This window comes from Pecten maximus, chromosome 2, assembly GCF_902652985.1.
Source record: "Pecten maximus chromosome 2, xPecMax1.1, whole genome shotgun sequence".
Lineage (NCBI taxonomy): Eukaryota > Metazoa > Mollusca > Bivalvia > Pectinida > Pectinidae > Pecten > Pecten maximus.
This window is the reverse complement of record NC_047016.1, coordinates 39,478-62,336: the sequence shown is the minus strand read 5'-3', so window position 1 is coordinate 62,336 and position 22,859 is coordinate 39,478. Positions and strand designations below refer to the sequence as shown.

General features: G+C 39.4%; 1 protein-coding gene across 2 annotated transcripts in view; it reads left to right on the top strand.

The window, feature by feature from the left end:
- The window catches only part of LOC117344060 (L-proline trans-4-hydroxylase-like), a 37,801-nt gene extending 19,197 nt beyond the window's left edge, over positions 1-18,604 (top strand). The window contains exons 4-10 of one of the 2 annotated variants that reach the window (XM_033906674.1): positions 3,647-3,728; positions 4,017-4,127; positions 4,999-5,093; positions 6,420-6,513; positions 7,277-7,406; positions 16,798-16,949; positions 18,382-18,604. In XM_033906674.1, the coding sequence (XP_033762565.1) occupies positions 3,647-3,728; positions 4,017-4,127; positions 4,999-5,093; positions 6,420-6,513; positions 7,277-7,406; positions 16,798-16,949; positions 18,382-18,498 (781 nt within the window). In that variant the 3' untranslated portion in view covers positions 18,499-18,604. The remainder of the gene's footprint in view (positions 1-3,646; positions 3,729-4,016; positions 4,128-4,998; positions 5,094-6,419; positions 6,514-7,276; positions 7,407-16,797; positions 16,950-18,381) is intronic. The other variant, XM_033906685.1, reaches the window with a different exon arrangement.
- Positions 18,605-22,859: the final 4,255 nt, after the last annotated feature.

Genomic DNA, 22,859 nt, shown 5'->3' with positions numbered 1-22,859 from the left:
ATATTCATCTGTTTCAAAAATATGATCCAACGGAATGTTGAATTCACACATAACAGGAAGATGATCTGATGCTAAGTCTATTTCATGTGTCCCGAAGATACGGCACGCACCAACATCGGTATCCAGCAAACTGTCTACGAGTATATAATCTAACATAGATTTGCTTGGAGAAAAGGTATATGTATATCCCTTGCAAATTTGCTTCAAATTAACTGCAGACAACTTAATATCGTCCATCAGTTTTTGCACTACTATAGATTTACTTCGCGCCGTTGTATTTTCCGGAAGTGTACCTATTTTTGCATTAAAGTCTCCTGCAATGATAACATTTCCCGTTAAGCTGTAGTATTCACACAAATCACGTACTTGTAGTATAAGAGCATTGTATCTATCAATGTCATTATTGCTTGGAAGGTAAACTCCTATTATTGTGATTAAATTAGAATGACCAGTGTCCAATTGTACGGTTACAATTCTATCACTAACATATACGGTAGAGACGGAGTGATACAGAGACTTTTTAATTAGCAACGCTACGTTTTGCCTCTCATAACCAACCTCTTCGTTTTTCATTTCGGCTTGTCTTGGTATACAAAAATAATCCTTATGTACATTATCGAAAAGTTCTAAACTTTCAGCTGCTATGTTCGTTTCTGTAAACACAAGAATGTCTTTTCGGAACTCCCCGGATTTTATCAAGTTACTAATAGATGCTGCTGATGTTCCGAAACCCCTTATGTTCCAAGTCAGAAGTGTAAAGTTTAGAGTTGCCATTACAACTACGTTCGGATACGTCACTCCTACCCGTATTCGTACGGACAGGTCACTCCTACCCGTACACCGTACGGACAGGTCACTCCTACCCGTACACCGTACGGATACGTCACTCCTACCCGTACACCGTACGGATACGTCAACCCTACCCTTACATAGTACGGATAAGTCACTCCTACCCGTACCCCATCCGGACACGTCACTCCTACCCGTACACCGTAGGGATTCGTCACTCCTACCCGTACACCCTACGGATACGTCATCCATGCCCGTACACCGTACGGATACGTCACCCCTACCCGTACACCTTACGGATACGTCACTCCTACCCGTACACCTTACGGATACGTCACTCCTACCCGTACACCGTACGGACACGTCACCCCTACCCGTACACCGTACGGACACGTCACTCCTACCCGTACACCGTACGGACACGTCACCCCTACCCGTACACCGTACGGATACGTCACCCCTACCCGTACATAGTACAGATACGTCACTCCTACCCGTACACCGTACGGATACCTCACTCCTATCCGTACACCGTACGAATACGTCACCCCTACCCGTACACCGTACGGACACGTCACCCCTACCCGTACACCGTACGGACACGTCACTCCTACCCGTACACCGTACGGACAGGTCACTCCCACCCGTACACCGTACGGACACGTCACTCCTACACGTATTCGTACGTATACGTCACTCCTACCCGTACACCGTACGGATACGTCACTCCTATCAGTACACCGTACGGATACGTCACCCCTACTCGTACACCGTACGGACAGGTCACTCCTACCCGTACACCGTACGGACAGGTCACTCCTACCCGTACACCGTACGGACACGTCACCCCTACCCGTACACCGTACGGACACGTCACTCCTACCCGTACACCGTACGGATACGTCACTCCTAGCCGTACACCGTACGGATACGTCACTCCTACCCGTACACCGTACGGATACGTCACCCCTACCCGTACACCGTACAGACACGTCACCCCTACCCGTACACCGTACGGACAGGTCACTCCTACCCGTACACCGTACGGGCACGTCACTCCTACCCGTAGACCGTACGGATACGTCACTCTTATCCCTACACCGTACGGACACGTCACCCCTACCCGTACACCGTACGGAAACGTCATTCCTACCCGTACATCGTACGGATATGTCACCCCTACCCGTACACCGTACGGACAGGTCATTCCCACCTGTACACCGTACGGACACGTCACTCCTACCCGTACACCGTACGGATACGTCACTCCTACCCGTACACCGTACGGACACGTCACTCCTACCCGTACACCGTACGGATACGTCACTCCTATCAGTACACCGTACGGATACGTCACCCCTACCCGTACACCGTACGGACAGGTCACTCTTACCCGTACACCGTACGGACACGTCACTCCTACCCGTACACCGTACGGATACGTCACTCCTAGCCGTACACCGTACGGATACGTCACTCCTATCAGTACATCGTACGGATACGTCACCCCTACCCGTACACCGTACGGACACGTCACCCCTACCCGTACACCGTACGGACAGGTCACTCCTACCCGTACACCGTACGGGCACGTCACTCCTACCCGTAGACCGTACGGATACGTCACTCCTATCCCTACACCGTACGGACACGTCACACCTACCCGTACACCGTACGGATACTTCACCCCTAACCGTACACCGTACGGACACGTCACTCCTACCCGTACACCGTACGGACACGTCACTCCTACCCGTACACCGTACGGAAACCTCACTCCTACCCGTACATCGTACGGATATGTCACCCCTACCCGTACACCGTACGGATACGTCACTCCTACCCGTACACCATACGGATACGTTATCCCTACCCGTACATATCCATACTTGGATGTATGGATAACGCAATTTTTCACATGATAATTGACATTCTACCTGTCACCGAATCAGTTCAACTTTTTAATCAAAACGATAATGAAATACTGGCTTTTTTATTTGGCGGATTAAATGATGTAACACAAAGTATAAATTGTGAAGATTGGCGCAATATTATGTTAAATATTGCAAAAATGATAGAGCCGATGAGGATGAAAATGAGGCAAAATATCCCAACTTGCAAATATACCTTCAATTAACTTGAAACAAAATAACTATGAAGGAGGTCATGTAATTGTACATCATATGATTTAACTACCTATCTATGGACATGTTTTTGTATTAGTCACGTGATGCATATATCATTTGTATATATTTTTTGTGTTATATAATGTTTGTATGAAAAATCAATCTTCATGTAATTGGGGGAAACAAAGATTATTCATTCATTCATTCTATGTCCAACGGAGCATTTAGGCGTGGATACTTGATAGTACTGCTTACGATTTAGGAGTGCAGGCTTGATAGCACTGCTTACGATTTAGGCGTGGAGGCTTGATAGCACTGCTTACGATTTAGGCGTGGAGGCTTGATAGCACTGCTTACGATTTAGGCGTGGAGGCTTGATAGCACTGCTTACGATTTTGAGTATATACTGGTGTCGTTATTATTGTTGTAAGCATATCATGTAGCCGATGACAATGTAATTTATGTTTATATCAATAAATGCTGAACACAGTCTAACTACTTGTCTAAGAATGACGTAAACAAAAACCACTCGTGCATTTGTCTGTCATTTGTTTGCACTTGACGGGGGAAAGGGGGTCCGCGACAATAGGAGAACACGGTATACGTATTCCTGTTTAAAATCCTACGTCAAGGAAGCAGTTATTGGTAAGATATTACTTTATATATAGTATAATAATCAATTAAGAAAATTTAATTTACGTGTTTGCCTCATACATTTTGAACTCTTTCAGACAATTTCTTGATAAGGAGGAGCTCGATAACATTTTGAAAGTTCTCGAAAACCCCGATTTGATAGAAAAATATGGATACGGCGTAAGTATTGTTGTAAACATTATATTAGTTGACATACGTTACCTGTACTCCTTAAACGAACTATATATCAATAAGGATCTCGTTCAGCTTCCTTCTGATTAAATAAATGCGATTTCAAGTAATACAAAAGTTTTATTGACGGTTCATTGTTTAAAATGCTCCTATATTTATTTGTTTCTCAGTTATGTCACGTTACCAGTTTTATCAGGGTTTTGACTTTGTAAGGCGGACATTTAACTGATGTAACACGTAGAGATTCGTTATATGATTATATTTCATATGCTACAGGTTCCGGACGGACTTGGTACCAAAGCTAAGATGGTCATTTGGGGCCATCCTGGAAGTGACGTAACAGGCATGCTGGCTCGAAGCGAAAAAGTTGTCAATACTTGCGAACAGGTTCGTTGCCTTAAAAACTAACAGTATAATTAAAGGCAAACTACCGACATGTATAGAGATTATAATTATAACTGAAATCGATAAATCGGGAACAATCTTAAAAAAAAAAAAAAAAAAAAAAGGACTTTTGGTAAGTTGTACATATCGGGTCTTTGATTTCAGGTATTTAATGTTTGCAATTTCTGCTCGTTTGTGAACGTCCGGGACGTGACACACGTGTGTTGTTTGTAGGTCACATATGCCCGCTATCAGAGTGGTTGATCTGACTGACTTACCCGATTCTGGTACAAGTACAAGTATAGTAAAATCGCCTCTTAAGGGTCACATTATACAATACACAACAACGTGAAGATTATACTGCACGGTGCTGCTCAGAAACATCGGTTTATACATGTATAACATTTCATTCGCTCTAACAATGCATCCCTTTGACGTTGACCTTGAAAAATAAAACAATTTTCACTTTACTTGTTCTTTAAAAAAACATTGTTTATATTTTTATTCTAAAAATAAAACAAAACAAGAATCATATCAAGAACATAAGTATATTTATTTTTAAAAAGACTGACAATTAGACGTGTTTATGATATGTAAGTATGTCATTTAAACGTTTAGTCAAGGGAGATAACTTCTACACGACTTTTTTTGACCTTGTAAATGAAATTCGGCAGTCAAGAAAACTCGTAATCCTGACGGTTTGGGAACGAAGGTGTTCGGATTATCGAGAGTCCATTGTATATGTATAATAAACAGAACATTGCTAAACTGCAAAGAGAATCAAACAAGGATTCCTTGGAACTCCTGGTTGACGTTTTTTTTTTTGCCATCGAAAAAATACTTTGTAGCTCTATCGCTTTAACTACATCCACAGCTGATGGGCGGAGGCGAGGTTTATCATTATCACGCCAAGTTTATCCGGAAAGATGCATTCGACGGCGGCTGTCACCTTTGGCACCAGGATTATGGGTGAGAGTATTTTAAAATGCTAATAACAGAGGATATTTGCATATACACAATGACGTCATACATTTTGATCAGCAGGTAAGCAAACATACTTGAGTGTTTAGAATCTTAAATGCTGCCATAGATGATGTCCGGACCCTGCTAAGATTCTGCAATATTTTCTTATGACATGGTAACATTACCTTTTACTTCCCAGGACATATAACATCAGGTGTGACACTTTCTTATGACACGGTAACATAAACTGTTACTTCCCAGGACATACAACATCAGGTATGACACTTTCTTATGACACAGTAACATAAACTGTTACTTTCCAGGACATATAACATCAGGTATGACACTTTCTTATGACACGGTAACATAAACTGTTACTTCCCAGGACATATAACATCAGGTATGACACTTTCTTATGACACGGTAACATAAACTGTTACTTCCCAGGACACACAACATCAAGTATGACATGACTATCGTTGAAATAGTATTTAACAAGCGTCTGGACCTAGATGGTCTTACAGTATTTTCTAGTCCTTTTTGTGAAATATTAGTGACATGGTATTAGGCTCATTAAACAGCTGAAATGACCAGGAACAAATCACATTCACAAATAGGGAATGCTGCATGTCATTAATTTAAAAAAGACTCGATCTACATTAGAACTTAGCGACCTATCACGGATTTAGATTTGGCAGCAGCAAGAGATATAGGCCAACGTTACGGTTTGAGAAACTGCCACGTTTATTAAAACTTAAGATATGTGAAGCGCATATTTTATAATCATGAATACATAATCTCGATATTTTGAGAGAACAGTTGAAGTAAAGTTAATAAAATGAAATAAAAAATGAATATGTCACCATACATAATCGTAAATCTGTAATCTCGATATGTGGAGAGAACAGTTGAAGTCAAGTTAGTAAAATGAAATAAAAAATGAATATGTCACCATACATAATCGTAAATCTGTAATCTCGATATGTGGAGAGAACAGTTGAAGTCAAGTTAGTAAAATGAAATAAAAAAATGAATATGTCACCATACATAATCGTAAATCTGTAATGACAGCAATAAAAGTTTAGTACTACTAGTAATCAGATGAAGAATGAAATTGCAGAACACAATAATGGTATTTACAATAAAATATTATTACAGTCTACACGCCATTATGACGATGTATATGAGCTTTAACAATATGTGTTGTGTACGATTTAGCAGGAATATGGTCCCGATAAATGGAACATGAATGTCAAAGTTGATGCTTTACCTGTGTCTGTGAAAGTTTCTTTGGTGTTTATGATATACATGTAATTATATTTATGTTTGAAGGTATTGGTATCAGAATGGATGCTTGTTTCCAGAGGATATGATAACCATGTTCGTTGCTATTGATAAATGTGAGAAAGAGAACGGATGCCTTCAGGTTAGTCATAAAGCTCGCCTTTTTGATTTTCCGCCCCAAAAAGCCGAAAATTAACAAACATTAATGCTCATCTTCTCGACACACACGAAAATAAAGGTTTGTTAATTTTCGCCTTTTCGGGTCGAAAAGTCGAACAGACGAGGGTGATAAACATGAAAAGACGAGAATTAGGGTTAGGGTTAGGGTTAAATTTAAATTAAAGCCGTTAATTTTTGTGCATTCATTTTGTCTTCTCATCAATGATGTTTCGTTTTTTTCAGTTATTTTTTTCTTTTCGGGGCGCAAACCGGAAATTTAAGGTTTGCTTATTTTCGTCTTTTCGGGGCGAGATCAATCTAAGATCAACAAATATCAGTGTCGTCTCTACCATGACATTTATCACCAAACAATATAGTAAGCCCGGTACACAAAATACCAAACCTATACTTTTAGGTCTCTGGGAAGTCAGAGACCTAAAAATGACCACATAACAAAGTGTGATCGATAAACATGGGACAATAATGCAAAAGAGATGTTGCATAACATGATCGGAATACATAGGGCTGGGGTAGGGTGTATAAAATACATCCCCTTGATTGGCGACAGACATATTTTGTGATCGTAACACATGAAATCATTAACATACATTTATATATATGTACATCGTTTCATTGTTGTGTATAGTCAAATGGTGATAGATGTATACTATTGAATACATATACAAAATATCATTTATCACTGCTTGATCTGAAAACATGGTATAGGTAGTGACGCTTTGTTACAGATCCTGAAGGGTTCTCATAAATGTGGTAGGATTGATCACAAACCAGTAGCTGGACAAACCATGGCTGATACCGACAGACTGAACGCGATTAAAGAAAAGTGTCTACTTGAGCATGTGGAGCTCAATCCCGGTAATATTCGATTGTATGCCATTATAGGTTTTACATTATGATCAACAAAACATACATTTTCTTTCAACGCAAAATATATGTCTGTCTAAAACACAAGCCATTTTTTATGCTATTATCATTGTTTTCAATTCAATGTGCGATTTTATCTCAATAAACTTTCACTGTCTAACAATCTACTGAAGCGATACTAAAAAGGAATCACTGAATTAAATGTCAATATAATCGCACTGACATTATTTCGGTTTGCAATTTGTGGATATTAGATGTGTTTATTAATCCATGAGCACAAAGCGGAATTTTAAACACAATCCTAAACCTCGTTTATTGCAGTGTTTTTAGCATGTTAGGATCAAGATCAAGATTTATATTTTGAGCTTAAATTTTCTGTGACTACACTATAAACTTCAGCAGACAAATGTACACTTTGATTGAAGAACACATTAGTTTGCAAACACTATGTAATCAGCTACTTTAAAGTGAATGAATTCGATTCGGGTATTATGTGTTAAAAATCGCTTCAGCTAAGTTTTGATTATGATGATCATATTGCTTCACAAGGTACTCCCCGTAGTCATTGGGACTTTAAGCAACCAGCCAATGTCTTTCTCAACTTCCTGGGAAGCATACAGCCATAATTGTCATTTCGCCGCTAACAGCTTACCCACGACCTTGCTTGCACTGCCCTATTACGTACTTATTTACAGTTGAAGCGTCAGCAACACAAGGGAATAAAGTATCATAATCAAGTATATACAACGCACCACCCGTGCCGCCAAGTGATCAAGCGACTCTGTGGTCACGCTGCTCTGCGTCTTACCACTAGACCATCGTGTCTCCAAACCTGGTGTCTTACCACTAGATCATCGTGCCTCCAAACCTGGTGTCTTACCACTAGATCATCTTGCCTCCAAACCTGGTGTCTTACCACTAGACCATCGTGCCTCCAAACCTGGTGTCTTACCACTAGACCATCGTGTCTCCAAACCTGGTGTCTTACCACTAGATCATCGTGCTCCAAACCTGGTGTCTTACCACTAGATCATCGTTTCTCCAAACCTGGTGTCATAGCACTAGACCATCGTGCCTCCAAACCTGGTGTTTTACCACTAGACCATCGTGCCTCCAAACCTGGTGTCTTGACACTAGACCATCGTGCCTCAAAACCTGGTGTCATACCACTAGATCATCGTGCCTCCAAACCTGGTGTCTTACCACTAGACCATCGTGCCTCCAAACCTGGTGTCTTACCACTAGACCATCGTGCCTCCAAACCTGGTGTCTTACCACTAGACCATCGTGCCTCCAAACCTGGTGTCTTAACACTAGATCATCGTGTCTCCAAACCTGGTGTCTTACCACTAGACCATCGTGCCTCCAAACCTGGTGTCTTACCACTAGACCATCGTGCCTCCAAACCTGGTGTCTTAACACTAGATCATCGTGTCTCCAAACCTGGTGTCTTACCACTAGATCATCGTGTCTCCAAACCTGGTGTCTTACCACTAGATCATCGTGTCTCCAAACCTGGTGTCTTACCACTAGACCATTGTGCCTCCAAACCTGGTGTCTTAACACTAGATCATCGTGTCTCCAAACCTGGTGTCTTACCACTAGACCATCGTGCCTCCGAACCTGGTGTCTTACCACTAGACCATCGTGCCTCCAAACCTGGTGTCTTACCACTAGATCATCGTGTCTCCAAACCTGGTGTCTTACCACTAGACCATCGTGCCTCCAAACCTGGTGTCTTACCACTAGACCATCGTGCCTCCAAACCTGGTGTCTTAACACTAGATCATCGTGTCTCCAAACCTGGTGTCTTACCACTAGACCATCGTGCCTCCGAACCTGGTGTCTTACCACTAGACCATCGTGCCTCCAAACCTGGTGTCTTAACACTAGATCATCGTGTCTCCAAACCTGGTGTCTTACCACTAGACCATCGTGCCTCCAAACCTGGTGTCTTACCACTAGACCATCGTGCCTCCAAACCTGGTGTCTTACCACTAGACCATCGTGTCTCCAAACCTGGTGTCTTACCACTAGACCATCGTGCCTCCAAACCTGGTGTTTTACCACTAGACCATTGTGCCTCCAAACCTGGTGTCTTACCACTAGACCATCGTGTCTCCAAACCTGGTGTCTTACCACTAGATCATCGTGCCTCCAAACCTGGTGTCATACCACTAGATCATCGTGCCTCCAAACCTGGTGTCTTACCACTAGACCATCGTGCCTCCAAACCTGTGGTCTTACCACTAGACCATCGTGCCTCAAAACCTGGTGTCTTAACACTAGATCATCGTGCCTCCAAACCTGGTGTCTTACCACTAGATCATCGTGCCTCCGAACCTGGTGTCTTACCACAAGATCATCGTGCCTCCAAACCTGGTGTCTTAACACTAGATCATCGTGCCTCCAAACCTGGTGTCTTACCACTAGATCATCGTGCCTCTAAACCTGGTGTCTTACCACTAGATCATCGTGCCTCCAAACCTGGTGTCTTACCACTAGATCATCGTGTCTCCAAACCTGGTGTCTTACCACTAGACCATCGTGTCTCCAAACCTGGTGTCTTACCACTAGACCATCGTGCCTCAAAACCTGGTGTCTTACCAGTAGATCATCGTGCTGCAAACCTGGTGTCTTGCCACTAGATCATCGTGCCTCCAAACCTGGTGTCTTACCACTAGATCATCGTGCCTCCAAACCTGGTGTCTTACCACTAGACCATCGTGCCTCCGAACCTGGTGTCTTACCACTAGACCATCGTGCCTCCAAACCTGGTGTCTTACCACTAGACCATCGTGCCTCCAAACCTGGTGTCTTACCACTAGATCATCGTGTCTCCAAACCTGGTGTCTTACCACTAGACCATCGTGCCTCCAAACCTTGTGTCTTACCACTAGACCATCGTGCCTCTAAACCTGATGTCTTACCACTAGATCATCGTGCCTCTGAACCTGGTGTCTTACCACTAGACCATCGTGCCTCCGAACCTGGTGTCTTACCACTAGACCATCGTGCCTCCAAACCTGGTGTCTTACCAGTAGATCATAGTGCCTCCAAACCTGGTGTCTTACCACTAGACCATCGTGCCTCCAAACCTGGTGTCTTACCACTAGACCATCGTGCTCCAAACCTGGTGTCTTACCACTAGATCATCGTGTCTCCAAACCTGGTGTCTTACCACTAGACCATCGTGCCTCCAAACCTGGTGTCTTACCAGTAGATCATCGTGCCTCCAAACCTGGTGTCTTACCACTAGACCATCGTGCCTCCGAACCTGGTGTCTTGCCACTAGACCATCGTGCCTCCAAACCTGGTGTCTTACCACTAGACCATCGTGCCTCCAAACCTGGTGTCTTACCAGTAGATCTTCGTGCCTCCAAACCTGGTGTCTTACCACTAGACCATCGTGTCTCCAAACCTGGTGTCTTACCACTAGATCATCGTGCCTCTGAACCTGGTGTCTTACCACTAGACCATCGTGCCTCCGAACCTGGTGTCTTACCACTAGACCATCGTGCCTCCAAACCTGGTGTCTTACCACTAGACCATCGTGCCTCCAAACCTGGTGTCTTACCACTAGACCATCGTGCCTCCAAACTTGGTGTCTTACCACTAGACCATCGTGCCTCCGAACCTGGTGTCTTACCACTAGACCATCGTGCCTCCAAACCTGGTGTCTTACCACTAGATCATCGTGCCTCCAAACCTGGTGTCTTACCACTAGATCATCGTGCCTCCAAACCTGGTCTCAGATATGCAAGAGTATTCTATACATTAATATATTTATCTCTTCACTGCTATAGAACTGACATGCTGAGTCGTATCCAGATAGCTGTTTCCTCTCCAACCTTGTAAACGTTCTGTCTTCTTGGGTTTTTCTTTTCCACTTTCTCCGATATATTACGCGTCACAATTCTTCCATCCGATCTCAAACATGTGTGTCGATTTTACGAATCCCTTTTAAGTGTCCATTGATGCTGCCTGATGTTGCTATTGTAGTCACCAAAACGTCACGTTGAAATGGTACATTGCTGATGAGGTACCAAAGTCTATTCACATTCATTTCGTAATACATGATGTCTACATAGTACGTTGTTTTCTTAAACATATTCTGTCCTTCTGTTCTGTTTTGTATCTAAATGTGTTATAACATCATCCTTTCTTTTCTAAATATAATTTTTCTTGTTCTCGTATAAAAACAGTTTAAACTAAGCTTCTTATTAATATTCTTAATATTGCTGTTCCTATAATGTTTTGTAATGCTTTGTATGTTTAGTGTCGGCTACAAAGTTATTGTAGTATATCATCACTCCATCTTACTTTATCAGTGTTTGTGTGCTTGAACAATACTACTTCGTTGCACCGCATTTACTCTTATTTACTGTATAATTCCCTTTGAGGAAAATCACAGTAACTTTTCCTTTGAGCATCAACAACAAAACGCATTAAATCAAACTCTACTGTCAACGCATCCATATTAACTCCCCTTTCTGGTTAAACTGTTCCCGTGTGAATACGACATAACTTTCATTTCCTGTAAAACTATATTTCAATTTGAATGCCATGCATCCACGTCAAATATCATTTCCTGAAAAACTATCGCTAAGTATAGACCAGACTTTTCAGTAGATTCCCTTTTGATGTAAAACCAGTCCTGTGTGAGTATCATACTTAATTACCTCCTTTTTTTATATACAACTGCTTGTGTTTACACAATAATACCCTTTCATATTAAGGGTAATCTATATAGCAGACTAATGTTGAATTTCAAACAAGAGTAAATATCTTAAAAAAAAACAAATATTTGTTTGGACATGTAGCGTCTTAAAATCACAACTAATTTGATGTACATGCTAACAATTTCTTCTATAGAGTTACTTTGTTGTAATTTGTAGCATGGCATAATTCTAAGTCACAAAAATAACCAAAACTGAAAAATAGCCCAGTTGTCATGCTCACAAGTGTCTATAGCACAGGGTATCAGCATTTGTTTGACCGAATTTCGCTTTATGTAGGTATAAACACATATTTTGTTTTGACCCTGAAATGCAAATGGCGGCTGTGGATGATATTACACAAATATACTAACCCTAACCTATATCATTATTTTAAGACATCTGATTATAGTAAGAATTACCTTTTTTTAAGACAAATTGTCAAACTGGTGAGTTTTGGGCCTTTTTCAGAAATATATATCGTTTACTCCAAACTGAACGGATGAATAATTTTTCATAAAAACAGTCTTCCTGCCATGTCTAGAGTTCTCTATAGTATCTAATAAGAGCATTTTTGACGTTTGAAATACCTTCTTATATGCCATAATTGTGTGATATTATTCACAACCGCCATTTGCATTTCAAGGTCAAAATAAAATCAGTGTTGATTCATATCATAAAGACAAACCTAGTCAAAACAATGCTCCTATTTTGTGATTTAGACTCTTGTGAGCAAAACGACATGACTTTTTCCACAATAAATGCGATACAGATGATTGTTTATGTCCCCCTGAAACATTTTTCTCATGTTTTGTTGAAATTTACAAACAACTTAAGAAATTAAATGTCAGCAACAAGGCCCACAGTTTGACATGACACATATCAAAATTTTATCAAGTTACTTCCATTAAATTGCACCTAGTAATAATAATAAAACTGTTACTGTGAGCATACAAAACATCCCCGTTATCTCTCCTTTCCTATAAAACTGTTTCTGTGTGTTTACTATACATACTCGTATTCTCTCCTTTCCTGTGAAACTGTTACTCTGTGAATATTATACATCCCCGTAATCTTTCTGTTCTTATCAAATTGTTAGTGTGCGTATACAATACATCCCCGTAATCTCTCCTTCCATATAAAACTGTTACTGTGTGTATACAATACACCCCCGTAATCTCTCCTTTCCTATAAAACTGTTACTGTATGTATACAATACATCCTCGTATTCCCTCCATTCCTGGGAAACTGTTACTGTGTTATACAATACATCCTCGTATTCTCTCATTTCCTGTGAAACCGTTACTGTGTTTATACTATAACTCCCCGTAAAACTCTTCTTGTCTGTAAAAGTGCTCCTGTATGTATACCATGCAAAAAGGATACTATCAATATTACTGAAAATGATGTTAAATATTCTTTCTGTTTATAATATTTTCATAGCAAAATATACCAGATAAGTTATTTATTTACCCAATTGTCGTTTGTAAGCAGTGGTCAAATTATGGAAAAGTGATCTAATGAAAAATATGGGGAAAAATGAAATATTTTCACTACTGAAAAATATCACTTTTATCCATTTAATATTTTTGATATTTTGAAACAAAATATAATAAATTTAACTACACTCCCATTTCTGGTAAAACTGCTGCCGTGTGTACCTTAGAATAGTAGACCCTGCTTTCCTCAAAAATAATCCCTGTCGTGAATTTATACCATACATTCATGTAAATCTGTCCAGTGGAAAGTGTTTAGTTTAGGTTCTAAGAAGTGATTCATTTTGAATATGGATTGGCTCCAAATATACCGAGAGGATAAAAGGTAGTAATCGCCGGCATTGTAGACGAAATCCCAGACATATACCTTTGATTTTTTTGTCTATCAATGGCTCCTTTCCAGGGTACATTATTCAATTCCACTGATGCATAACGCAAACTGTTCGAGGGATAACGAAGGCACACGATACACCGAGCCCTGTCTGAAGGATCGCTTTAAAATTTCTGTGAACAATTCTTCCGACATATCCGTCTTGTTTTCCACTATTTTAAGCACAAAAAAGATAATTAAGCTTTAAAATACCTCGACCTTGGAAAACTTAGAGCGGTCATTCCATTGAACTTCTGCAAGTTACCTTGCAGGATTAGGCCACAAATCCATCTGCGGTCCATACATCGACCATTTGCCGTCTCGTCCGGCTCAAAGAGTTGCAGGCGGTCCCCTAACCAGTTGCTCTTATGTGACGCCGGCATCATCGGGAAGTGTAACTTTCTCATTTTCGCAACCGCTGTCTTACAGCTACTACGGTGATGGCAAAGACCAAATAAATCATCATTCTCTGATAGATCAAAAAACCAGTGCGTAATTGAATGCGCGAATTCGGTCTGAGTTCGCGGAGGCCATATCTCAGCCTACGACTATCTGCTCAGCGATGCGCCATACAAATGCAGTGGCTGAACGCACATTCGCTTCGCAATAAAGATATGCTAGAGAAGGGTTTTGTTCTCATATGAACCTATTCTCGCTTTTTTTGAGCAGAGGACCAACATTGTGTACATAGACCTGCTGACGAGCCCTTTGCGGATGTTTGCTTGATCGATATTGAGTTTTTAAGACCGCCCGTTAAAGAGTTCAAGTTCTAGCGACGTGTGCCGATTCTATAATACGGCATTATCGACTTAATTTGGGAACGGCCGGCTGTATGTAAGAAGAGGTTGTTAAGGCGTAGGCCGAACCCTTCAACCTCACTCAGTTGATATTGGCGCTGGATAGGGAACGGAACCGTATACGAATGCACTAGGGCCAATAACCTGACTAATGCGTAAAAGTGTCTGTGCAACCAATGCAGTTCATGTGAGGCATACACGATATTGATGTGCCCGAAACGCTTATCATTTGGGGAGGGATACCCTTTGATCAACCTGCAGTTTGACGATAACGCACAAGGATGAACATTTCAAACATTAAGCAATTCCCTATCTTTTAATTACAGCATTAATATATTCTATAACATATTGTTTTTTTCCGTAGTAAAGCGGAACATTTCTACTTTAGTTTCGTCACCGTTATATTTCAGTGTTATGACTGACATGGAAATTCCATCTTCGTCCGGAATTGAGTGGACATTTGGAAATGACTAAAGGTCAAAATCCTGGTGTATGTTCTGTACAAAAGTGGAACCGCAAGCCTCGATGCCGGATTTATCAAACTTTTCACTCATTTTTATAAAGGATATTTTAGCTTAGTTCATAGTTCAATGTTTCTGATTTTTGTGCGTACATTGACTGTTAATGATTGATTTAAAATAGTGCTGATCATTTGCGATTTACGTACTATCTTCTATCCAGAGCAATTCCGGTTAGTATCACACCTTTTACATAAAGATATAGAGCTTAATCCAGTTAAATACACATAGTCATTTTATGCTATCCCTTCGCATACAATTAAAGAGGTAGACTATCAACTTGACTTCAATAAATATATTTTATAATAAGGTGATTTAAAGGTGAGTTTGCAAAGACTCTATGTGTGCAGACAGCTACACGTAGACTGATATCATTAGATAAGTCTCTGATGAGTAAAATTACTTCCCCTGTGTATTGCGCCTTAAATACCTGTCAGATTAAGTTACGGGTTTTTATCTTACGGTTAAAAAAGGTAATTCGAAACTAATAAGCATATTTGTAAAACAATCACTTCTGCCTCTTCTGTTTTCAGTAACAAGATTCCTCAATCGGAACTTTATATGCACAAGGTATCTTATTTAAAAGTGTAGACCTCAATACAGATAGTATCTCACAGAATGGCAGATAAATGTAAACACTAGCATGGCAAGAACACATAGACGTGTTTAATGTTGTATTTTTCATTGTGGTATCTAAATATATTGAAATATACTGAATGCAAAAGATACGTTTAAACTCCTTTTGTCTTACATGTATAGGATATGAGACATACCAAACGTTTGATCTTCTCTTGTCTTAAATGTATAGGAAATGAGACATATCAAACGTTTGATCTTCTCTTGTCTTACATGTATAGGATATGAGACATACCAAACGTTTGATCTTCTCCTGTCTTACATGTTTAGGTTATGAGACATATCAAACGTTTGATCTTCTCCTGTCTTACATGTATAGGATATGAGACACATGAAAACTAGTCGCATTTTTTATCGCAAAATTTGTCACGGAGCCGAGATCGAGGCTAAAGCATCACTACACTTAAATCACACACATGGCCGTTGTTTACACATCGACTTTTATACGTGAACTTATTTCTTTTAATGTATTAGCAAACTATTTTCGTAACAACTGATCAATATATACAAAGATACAACTTAATGATTAATTTTGAAATATAGCAATATCCATATATCGAAACATATATCAAATAACCATGTCAGCTGTCCTGTACAGCCCTAACAAAATGTTCCTGTGTGTATATCAAATAACCACATTAGCTCCCCCTTACATATCCTAACAAAATGCTCTTTTGTGTAATACCCCCTCTGATGTATATCATACTGTGGCACTCGCTGTATAACGATGTGTTTAAAATAAATACAAGGACAACACTTTCTGATTAAAACTACATATTTCTGAGTAATCTCTGTCCTCATAATAATAAGTTATTTTCTTTTCATAAGATACATATTCTCTTTGAAGGTGACGCTCTATTCTTTCATGCCAACTTGATCCATACCAGTGCTCCGAATACAAGCCCGAAGAGGCGCTGGGCATTGCTACATTCATACAACAAAAAATCTAACGATCCTATCTATAAACATCACCATCCTAATTATACACCCCTAACGAAGGTAATTACATTCATATTAGTGTTAACTGGTGTGAAACGAGAAAACATATCGAAGGATGTTAATCTCAATGATAGAATGATGTTACCATAACAGCTATTTACTATGATTTAAAGAATGTCAATAATCGGAGGAAAGAGAGAGAGTAAGACTGGTCAAGTATAAACTTATGTTGCACGTCTGGAATAAATATGCTTAATCGTAGTTAATTCGGCATCATTAAAAATGGACCTATAACGTTGGCTTAAACAAAAATGAAGCTCATAAGTGTCGGTTGAAAAATGAACAGTTTATATATAGATATACTGTTCTTCCACAAGGACTATTATTTTCTCTCTCTCTCTCTCTCTCTATATATATATATATAGCAAACTATAATGTAAATTAGATTCTTGCTTTTACAATTCAAGTCACTATTGGGTTTCACCGTTTTCCCATTTTTCAAAATAAGGTATTTCCCTAGCATATATTTTATAGCAAGCATCTAATTTACGTTATAGTTTGCCCAACATGTAAAGAACATTATATCGGCCAAACGGGGAACGCACTAAGTGAGAGAGTTCAGGTACACTAACAACAGATACGTACCCCGGAAACACGCAAAATTCCCACTTAGTGAACACCTAGACAGTTGTGGTAAAGGGACATTTTGTATATATCCCTTTTACAAAATGGTGGATACTTGCATCACTAAAAGACTTTGCAAGGAAGAAATGTTTGTGAAAATATTTAAACCGAAATTGAATGCAAATTGATTTTTTTTTTTAAATGTTTACTTTCTCAACGGACACTTAACATTCACCAAATTATGTAATAACACCTTAATTAGTAACGTTATCTCCCCTGGTGTTATTATATTGTATGTGTATATTGACAACAGCTAAACTAAATGTAAAAAAAACCCACGGCTATAACGGCAGGTGCCAAAGGCAAAAGGAGCTCGACTCCTTTATCAACAAGGTGTAACATTCGAAAATCAGCCGATGCATCAGCTGTGGAACGGTAGTAGACTTGATTGGTCGACAATTACAGTTAGTATAGTTTACTGAGTTTTTATTGGTCAACAATTATAGATAGTTTTGTTTACAAAGTTCTCGACCAATCTGACTACCTAATGCAAACCGTTAATAACTTCCGTTCCACAGTTGATGCATCGTCGGCTATCACGACCGCTGTTGATCTTTCCATTAACTTTGAATCATTTTCAAACGACAAAAGAATAAAACGCATTAATGTTTAGGGACATTAAAGCTCAGTTTGTGTTAACAAGGACATTAAAGCCCAGTTTGTGTTAACGGGTACATAAAAGATCAGTTTGCATTAACGAGTACATTATAGATCTGTTTGAGTTAAGTTTACATTTTTGAGATTTTAGTATATAGCGTATGCCTGTATATATTCAGTCCTATTAATGTGTTATGCTGTTGATGTTTAGGTACAAGATATTTGCATCAAAGAGTGCAAAAACTACACTGACTTTTCCGGAAAGGACTTTATGGATCCAAAATCGGACAAGACAACAGAGGGAGAAAAAGAGAAGGAGACAAAATGAACAAGTGTTGTGCATCGAGTAAAATCATTGATCAACATAAACATTTGAATTAATGTCCTAATGTGTTCAATTATAATGAAGTGCTGTAATAAAATATAATAAAGAGTAACGTAGTTCTATAATAATTCAATTAATTGCAGAAACGTATATGTCAATTAAATAATACGATGCTACACATGAAGCGATACCTAAGTGTGGAAAAAAACAAATTATAAAAAACCTTAATTTACATGGCAAAGATGAGGACGACGTGCCACATCATAACGTCTTGTTTTGATTACAAAGGCAAACCATACCCTAACATCATACATGGGCTATTGTGAACCCTAACCACAGTCAGGGGCTATGCTTTACCCTAACCATATACAGGGTCTATGGTGATATCAAACCTCATACTAGAGCTATAGTTAGCACTAACCTCATACAGGGGCTATGGTTAACATTAACCTTATATAGGAGTTATGGTAAACCATAACCTCATATAGGGGCTATGGTTAACACTAACTTTATACAGGGGCTATGGTTAACCTTAACATTATACAGGAGCTATGTTTAACACCAACCTCATACAGGAACTATGGTGAATCCTTACTTCATACTGGGGCTATGCTTAACACTAAACTCATACTTGGGTTAGGGTTAGGGTTAGGGCCAGGGTTAGGATTAGGGTTAAGGTTGGGTTTAGGGTTATGGTTCGGGATTAGGGTTTAAGCCCTGTGCACTGGCCTAAGAGTTTACATGTTAGTCTGACGTATGCTACGAACTAATAGATCGTGTAGGTTTTTGTTTTAGCGGTACGCTGTAACTGGTCTATTTTTATAGATTACAGGAAATTCTAATAGGTTTAGGGTAATGGTTAGGGTTAGGTTTAAGGTTATGGTTCGGGATTAGGGTTTAATCCCTGTGCACTGGTCTAAGAGTTTACATGTTAGTCTGAAGTCTGCTGCGAACTAATAGATCTTGTAGGTTTTTGTTTTTGCGGTACGCTGTAACTAGTCTATTTTCATAGATTTCACGAAATTCTAACTGTAGTTTATTGTAATGTTCTCTTACCTTTCTCCCTACTACTGTGGCTGTTGTGTTATAGGTTATTACAAAAGGTAGGATCTGATTTGGAACTGATTGTTCGTTTATGCCGTGTGCGATTAAAGTCTGGAGTTTATCAATCCAAAAACCTTCCCTCTCATTTAGAAAACTAGAATCTGTTACCTGTTCTATCGGTGTTATTTTTACGTGCTCTAAACTATGTCCGTTTTGGTTAATGTGTCTCGCAACTGGTTTATCTTTTTTGTGTCTTATATCAAAACGGTGTCTGGTAAATCTATCTCTTAACGACAAAGATGTTTGCCCTACGTATTGCAAATCACAATGTCTACAGGTGATACTACAGATTCTATGGAAACGGATTATCTGTGATTTAATGATGCCCTTAAAGGAATTTTTTGGATGGAACGACTTTTTGTGATGTAGAAGTTGATGAGAATCTGTTGGTTTGAAGAACACTTTTATGTCTAGTTTTCCTGTTTGACCGAATTTTGGGCCTTTAAACACAGTGGTATCTAAGAAATACATCGAATCATTGCTGATGGCTGCCTTAAGTTTTTTGCATGTATGGTGGTTATTGAGAGTATCGAAAAAGTCATCAAAATCACTCCTTGAATGTGTCCAAATAATGAAGATATCGTCCAGAAATCTAACATAAACTAAAGGTTGCTTTGTACATTTTGCTAATAAAATTGGCCATAAAAATGTTGGCATAGCTCGGAGCAAATTTCTTACCCATTGCTGTTCCGGATATTTGGAGATAACATTTACCGTTGAATTCGAAATCGTTCCTTTCTAAACCTGATTGCAACATTTCTAGTATTTCTAAATCGGGTCTATCTGGGTCCGGGTTGTTTTGAAAAATCTTTCCTACCGCTCTCAGTCCATCACGGTTAACGATATTGGTATACCTGCTATCAACATCTAAACTAACGAGTAGACTGTCCTTAGGTATAATTAAGTTCTTGATCTTGTTAATGAAAATATTTGTGTCTTTCAGATAGGCTGGATGTTTCATTGACAAAGGAGCTAAAAAATGATCTATGTATTCTGCTATTCTATATGACTTACTCTCAACATCTGATATTATTGGTCTCCCTAGTTGTATTTTATAAGGATCTGACCATTGTCCTGGTGCTTTGTGTATTTTCGGTAGTATATACACATGTCTAGGTTTAGGTTTTTCTTGAGGGTTAAGATAGGTTACTTGTTTAGAAAGATTTGAGACCTGTCTCTGAAAACCTCTGGTTGGGGGACCACCCTTAGCCTGAACCTCTATTACCGAAATGTGGTGAATGGCCTGAATAAGTTGAAAAAAAAGCCGAATGTATTTGGCGTTCGGATTGGAATTTCTGATTTTGGGCTTTTGCCATCGTTTATTTCCGTACGCCATCTTGATCAAAATTGGAGGTTCAAACTACTGTGGGAGATTAGAAAATATAGTGTATGACAGAAAAAGGAGGGCAAAAAAAGTCTTATCTAGTACTCGCAAAAGGGGGCTGTTTTTAGATAAGGGTTAGGGTTAGGGGTTAGGGGTTAGGGGTTAGGGTTAGGGTATGGGTTAGGGTTAGGGTTAGGGTTAGGGGTTAGGTTTAAGGTTATGGTTCGGGATTAGGGTTTAATCACTGTGCACTGGCCGAAGAGTTTACATGTTAGTCTGAAGTCTGCTGCGAACTAATAGATCTTGTAGGTTTTTGTTTTTGCGGTACGCTGTAACTAGTCTGTTTTTATAGATTTCAGGAAATTCTGACTGTAGTTTATTGTAATGTTCTCTTACCTTTCTCCCTACTACTGTGGCTGTTGTGTTATACGTTATTACAAAAGGTAGGATCTGGTTTGGAACAGATTGTTCGTTTATGCCGTGTGGGGTTAAAGTCTGGAGTTTATCAATCCAAAAACCTTCTCTCTCATTTAGAAAACTAGAATCTGGTACCTGTTCTATCGGTGTTATGTTTACGTGCTCTAAACTATGTCCGTTTTGGTTAAAGTGACTCGCAACTGGTTTATCTTTTTCGTGTCTTATATCAAAACGGTGTCTTGTGAATCTATCTCTTAACGACAAAGACGTTTGCCCTACGTATTGCGAATCACATTTCCTACAAGTGATAAGATAAATTACGTTTTTAGAGTTACAGTTTAGGTCTTGTTTCATGTTAAATACTTCTGTTGTTTTTGAACTATAGAAGCAGACGGTGACTTGGAGAAAGGGGCATGTTTCACAACGTTTACTGTTACAGGCTTCCGCTATATAACCATTTTTAGGGGCTATTTCTTTAAAGTTTCCCCTTTGATTTTACGTAGAAATCTATATGAATAGTTTCGGTTTCTGAGAGCCCTGAATAAGATGTTTACGGCATTGTTAAAGTCCGACTCTCGAGTACAGATTCTATGGAAACGAATTATCTGCGATTTAATGATGCCCTTAAAGGAATGTTTCGGATGGAACGACTTTTTGTGAAGAAGTTGGTGAGAATCTGTTGGTTTGAAGAACACTTTAATGTCTAGTTTTCCTGTTTGATCGAATTTTGGGCCTTTAAACACAGTCGTATCTAAGAAATCTATCGAATCATTGCTAATGGTTGCCTTAAGTTTTATGTATGGATGATGGTTGTTGAGAGTATCGAAAAAGTCATCAAAATCACTCCTTGAATGTGTCCAAATAATGAAGATATCGTCCAGAAATCTAACATAAACTAAAGGTTGCTTTGTACATTTTGCTAATAAAATTGGCCATAAAAATGCTGGCATAGCTCGGAGCAAATTTCTTACCCATTGCTGTTCCGGATATTTGGAGATAACATTTACCGTTGAATTCGAAATCGTTCCTTTCTAAACCTGATTGCAACATTTCTAGTATTTCTAAATCGGGTCTATCTGGGTCCGGGTTATTTTGAAAAATCTTTCCTACCGCTCTCAGTCCATCACGGTTAACGATATTAGTATACCTGCTATCAACATCTAAACTAACGAGTAGACTGTCCTTAGGTATAATTAAGTTCTTGATCTTGTTAATGAAATCATTGGTATCTTTCAGATAGGCTGGATGTTTCATTGACAAAGGGGCTAAAAAATGATCTATGTATTCTGCTATTCTGTATGACTCACTCTCAACATCTGATATTATTGGTCTCCCTGGTTGTATTTTATAAGGATCTGACCATTGTCCTGGTGCTTTGTGTATTTTCGGTAGTTTATACACATGTCTAGGTTTAGGGTTTTCTTTAGGGTTAAGATAGGTTACTTGTTTAGAAAGATTTGAGACCTGTCTCTGAAAACCTCTGGTTGGGGGACCACCCTTAGCCTGAACCTCTATTACC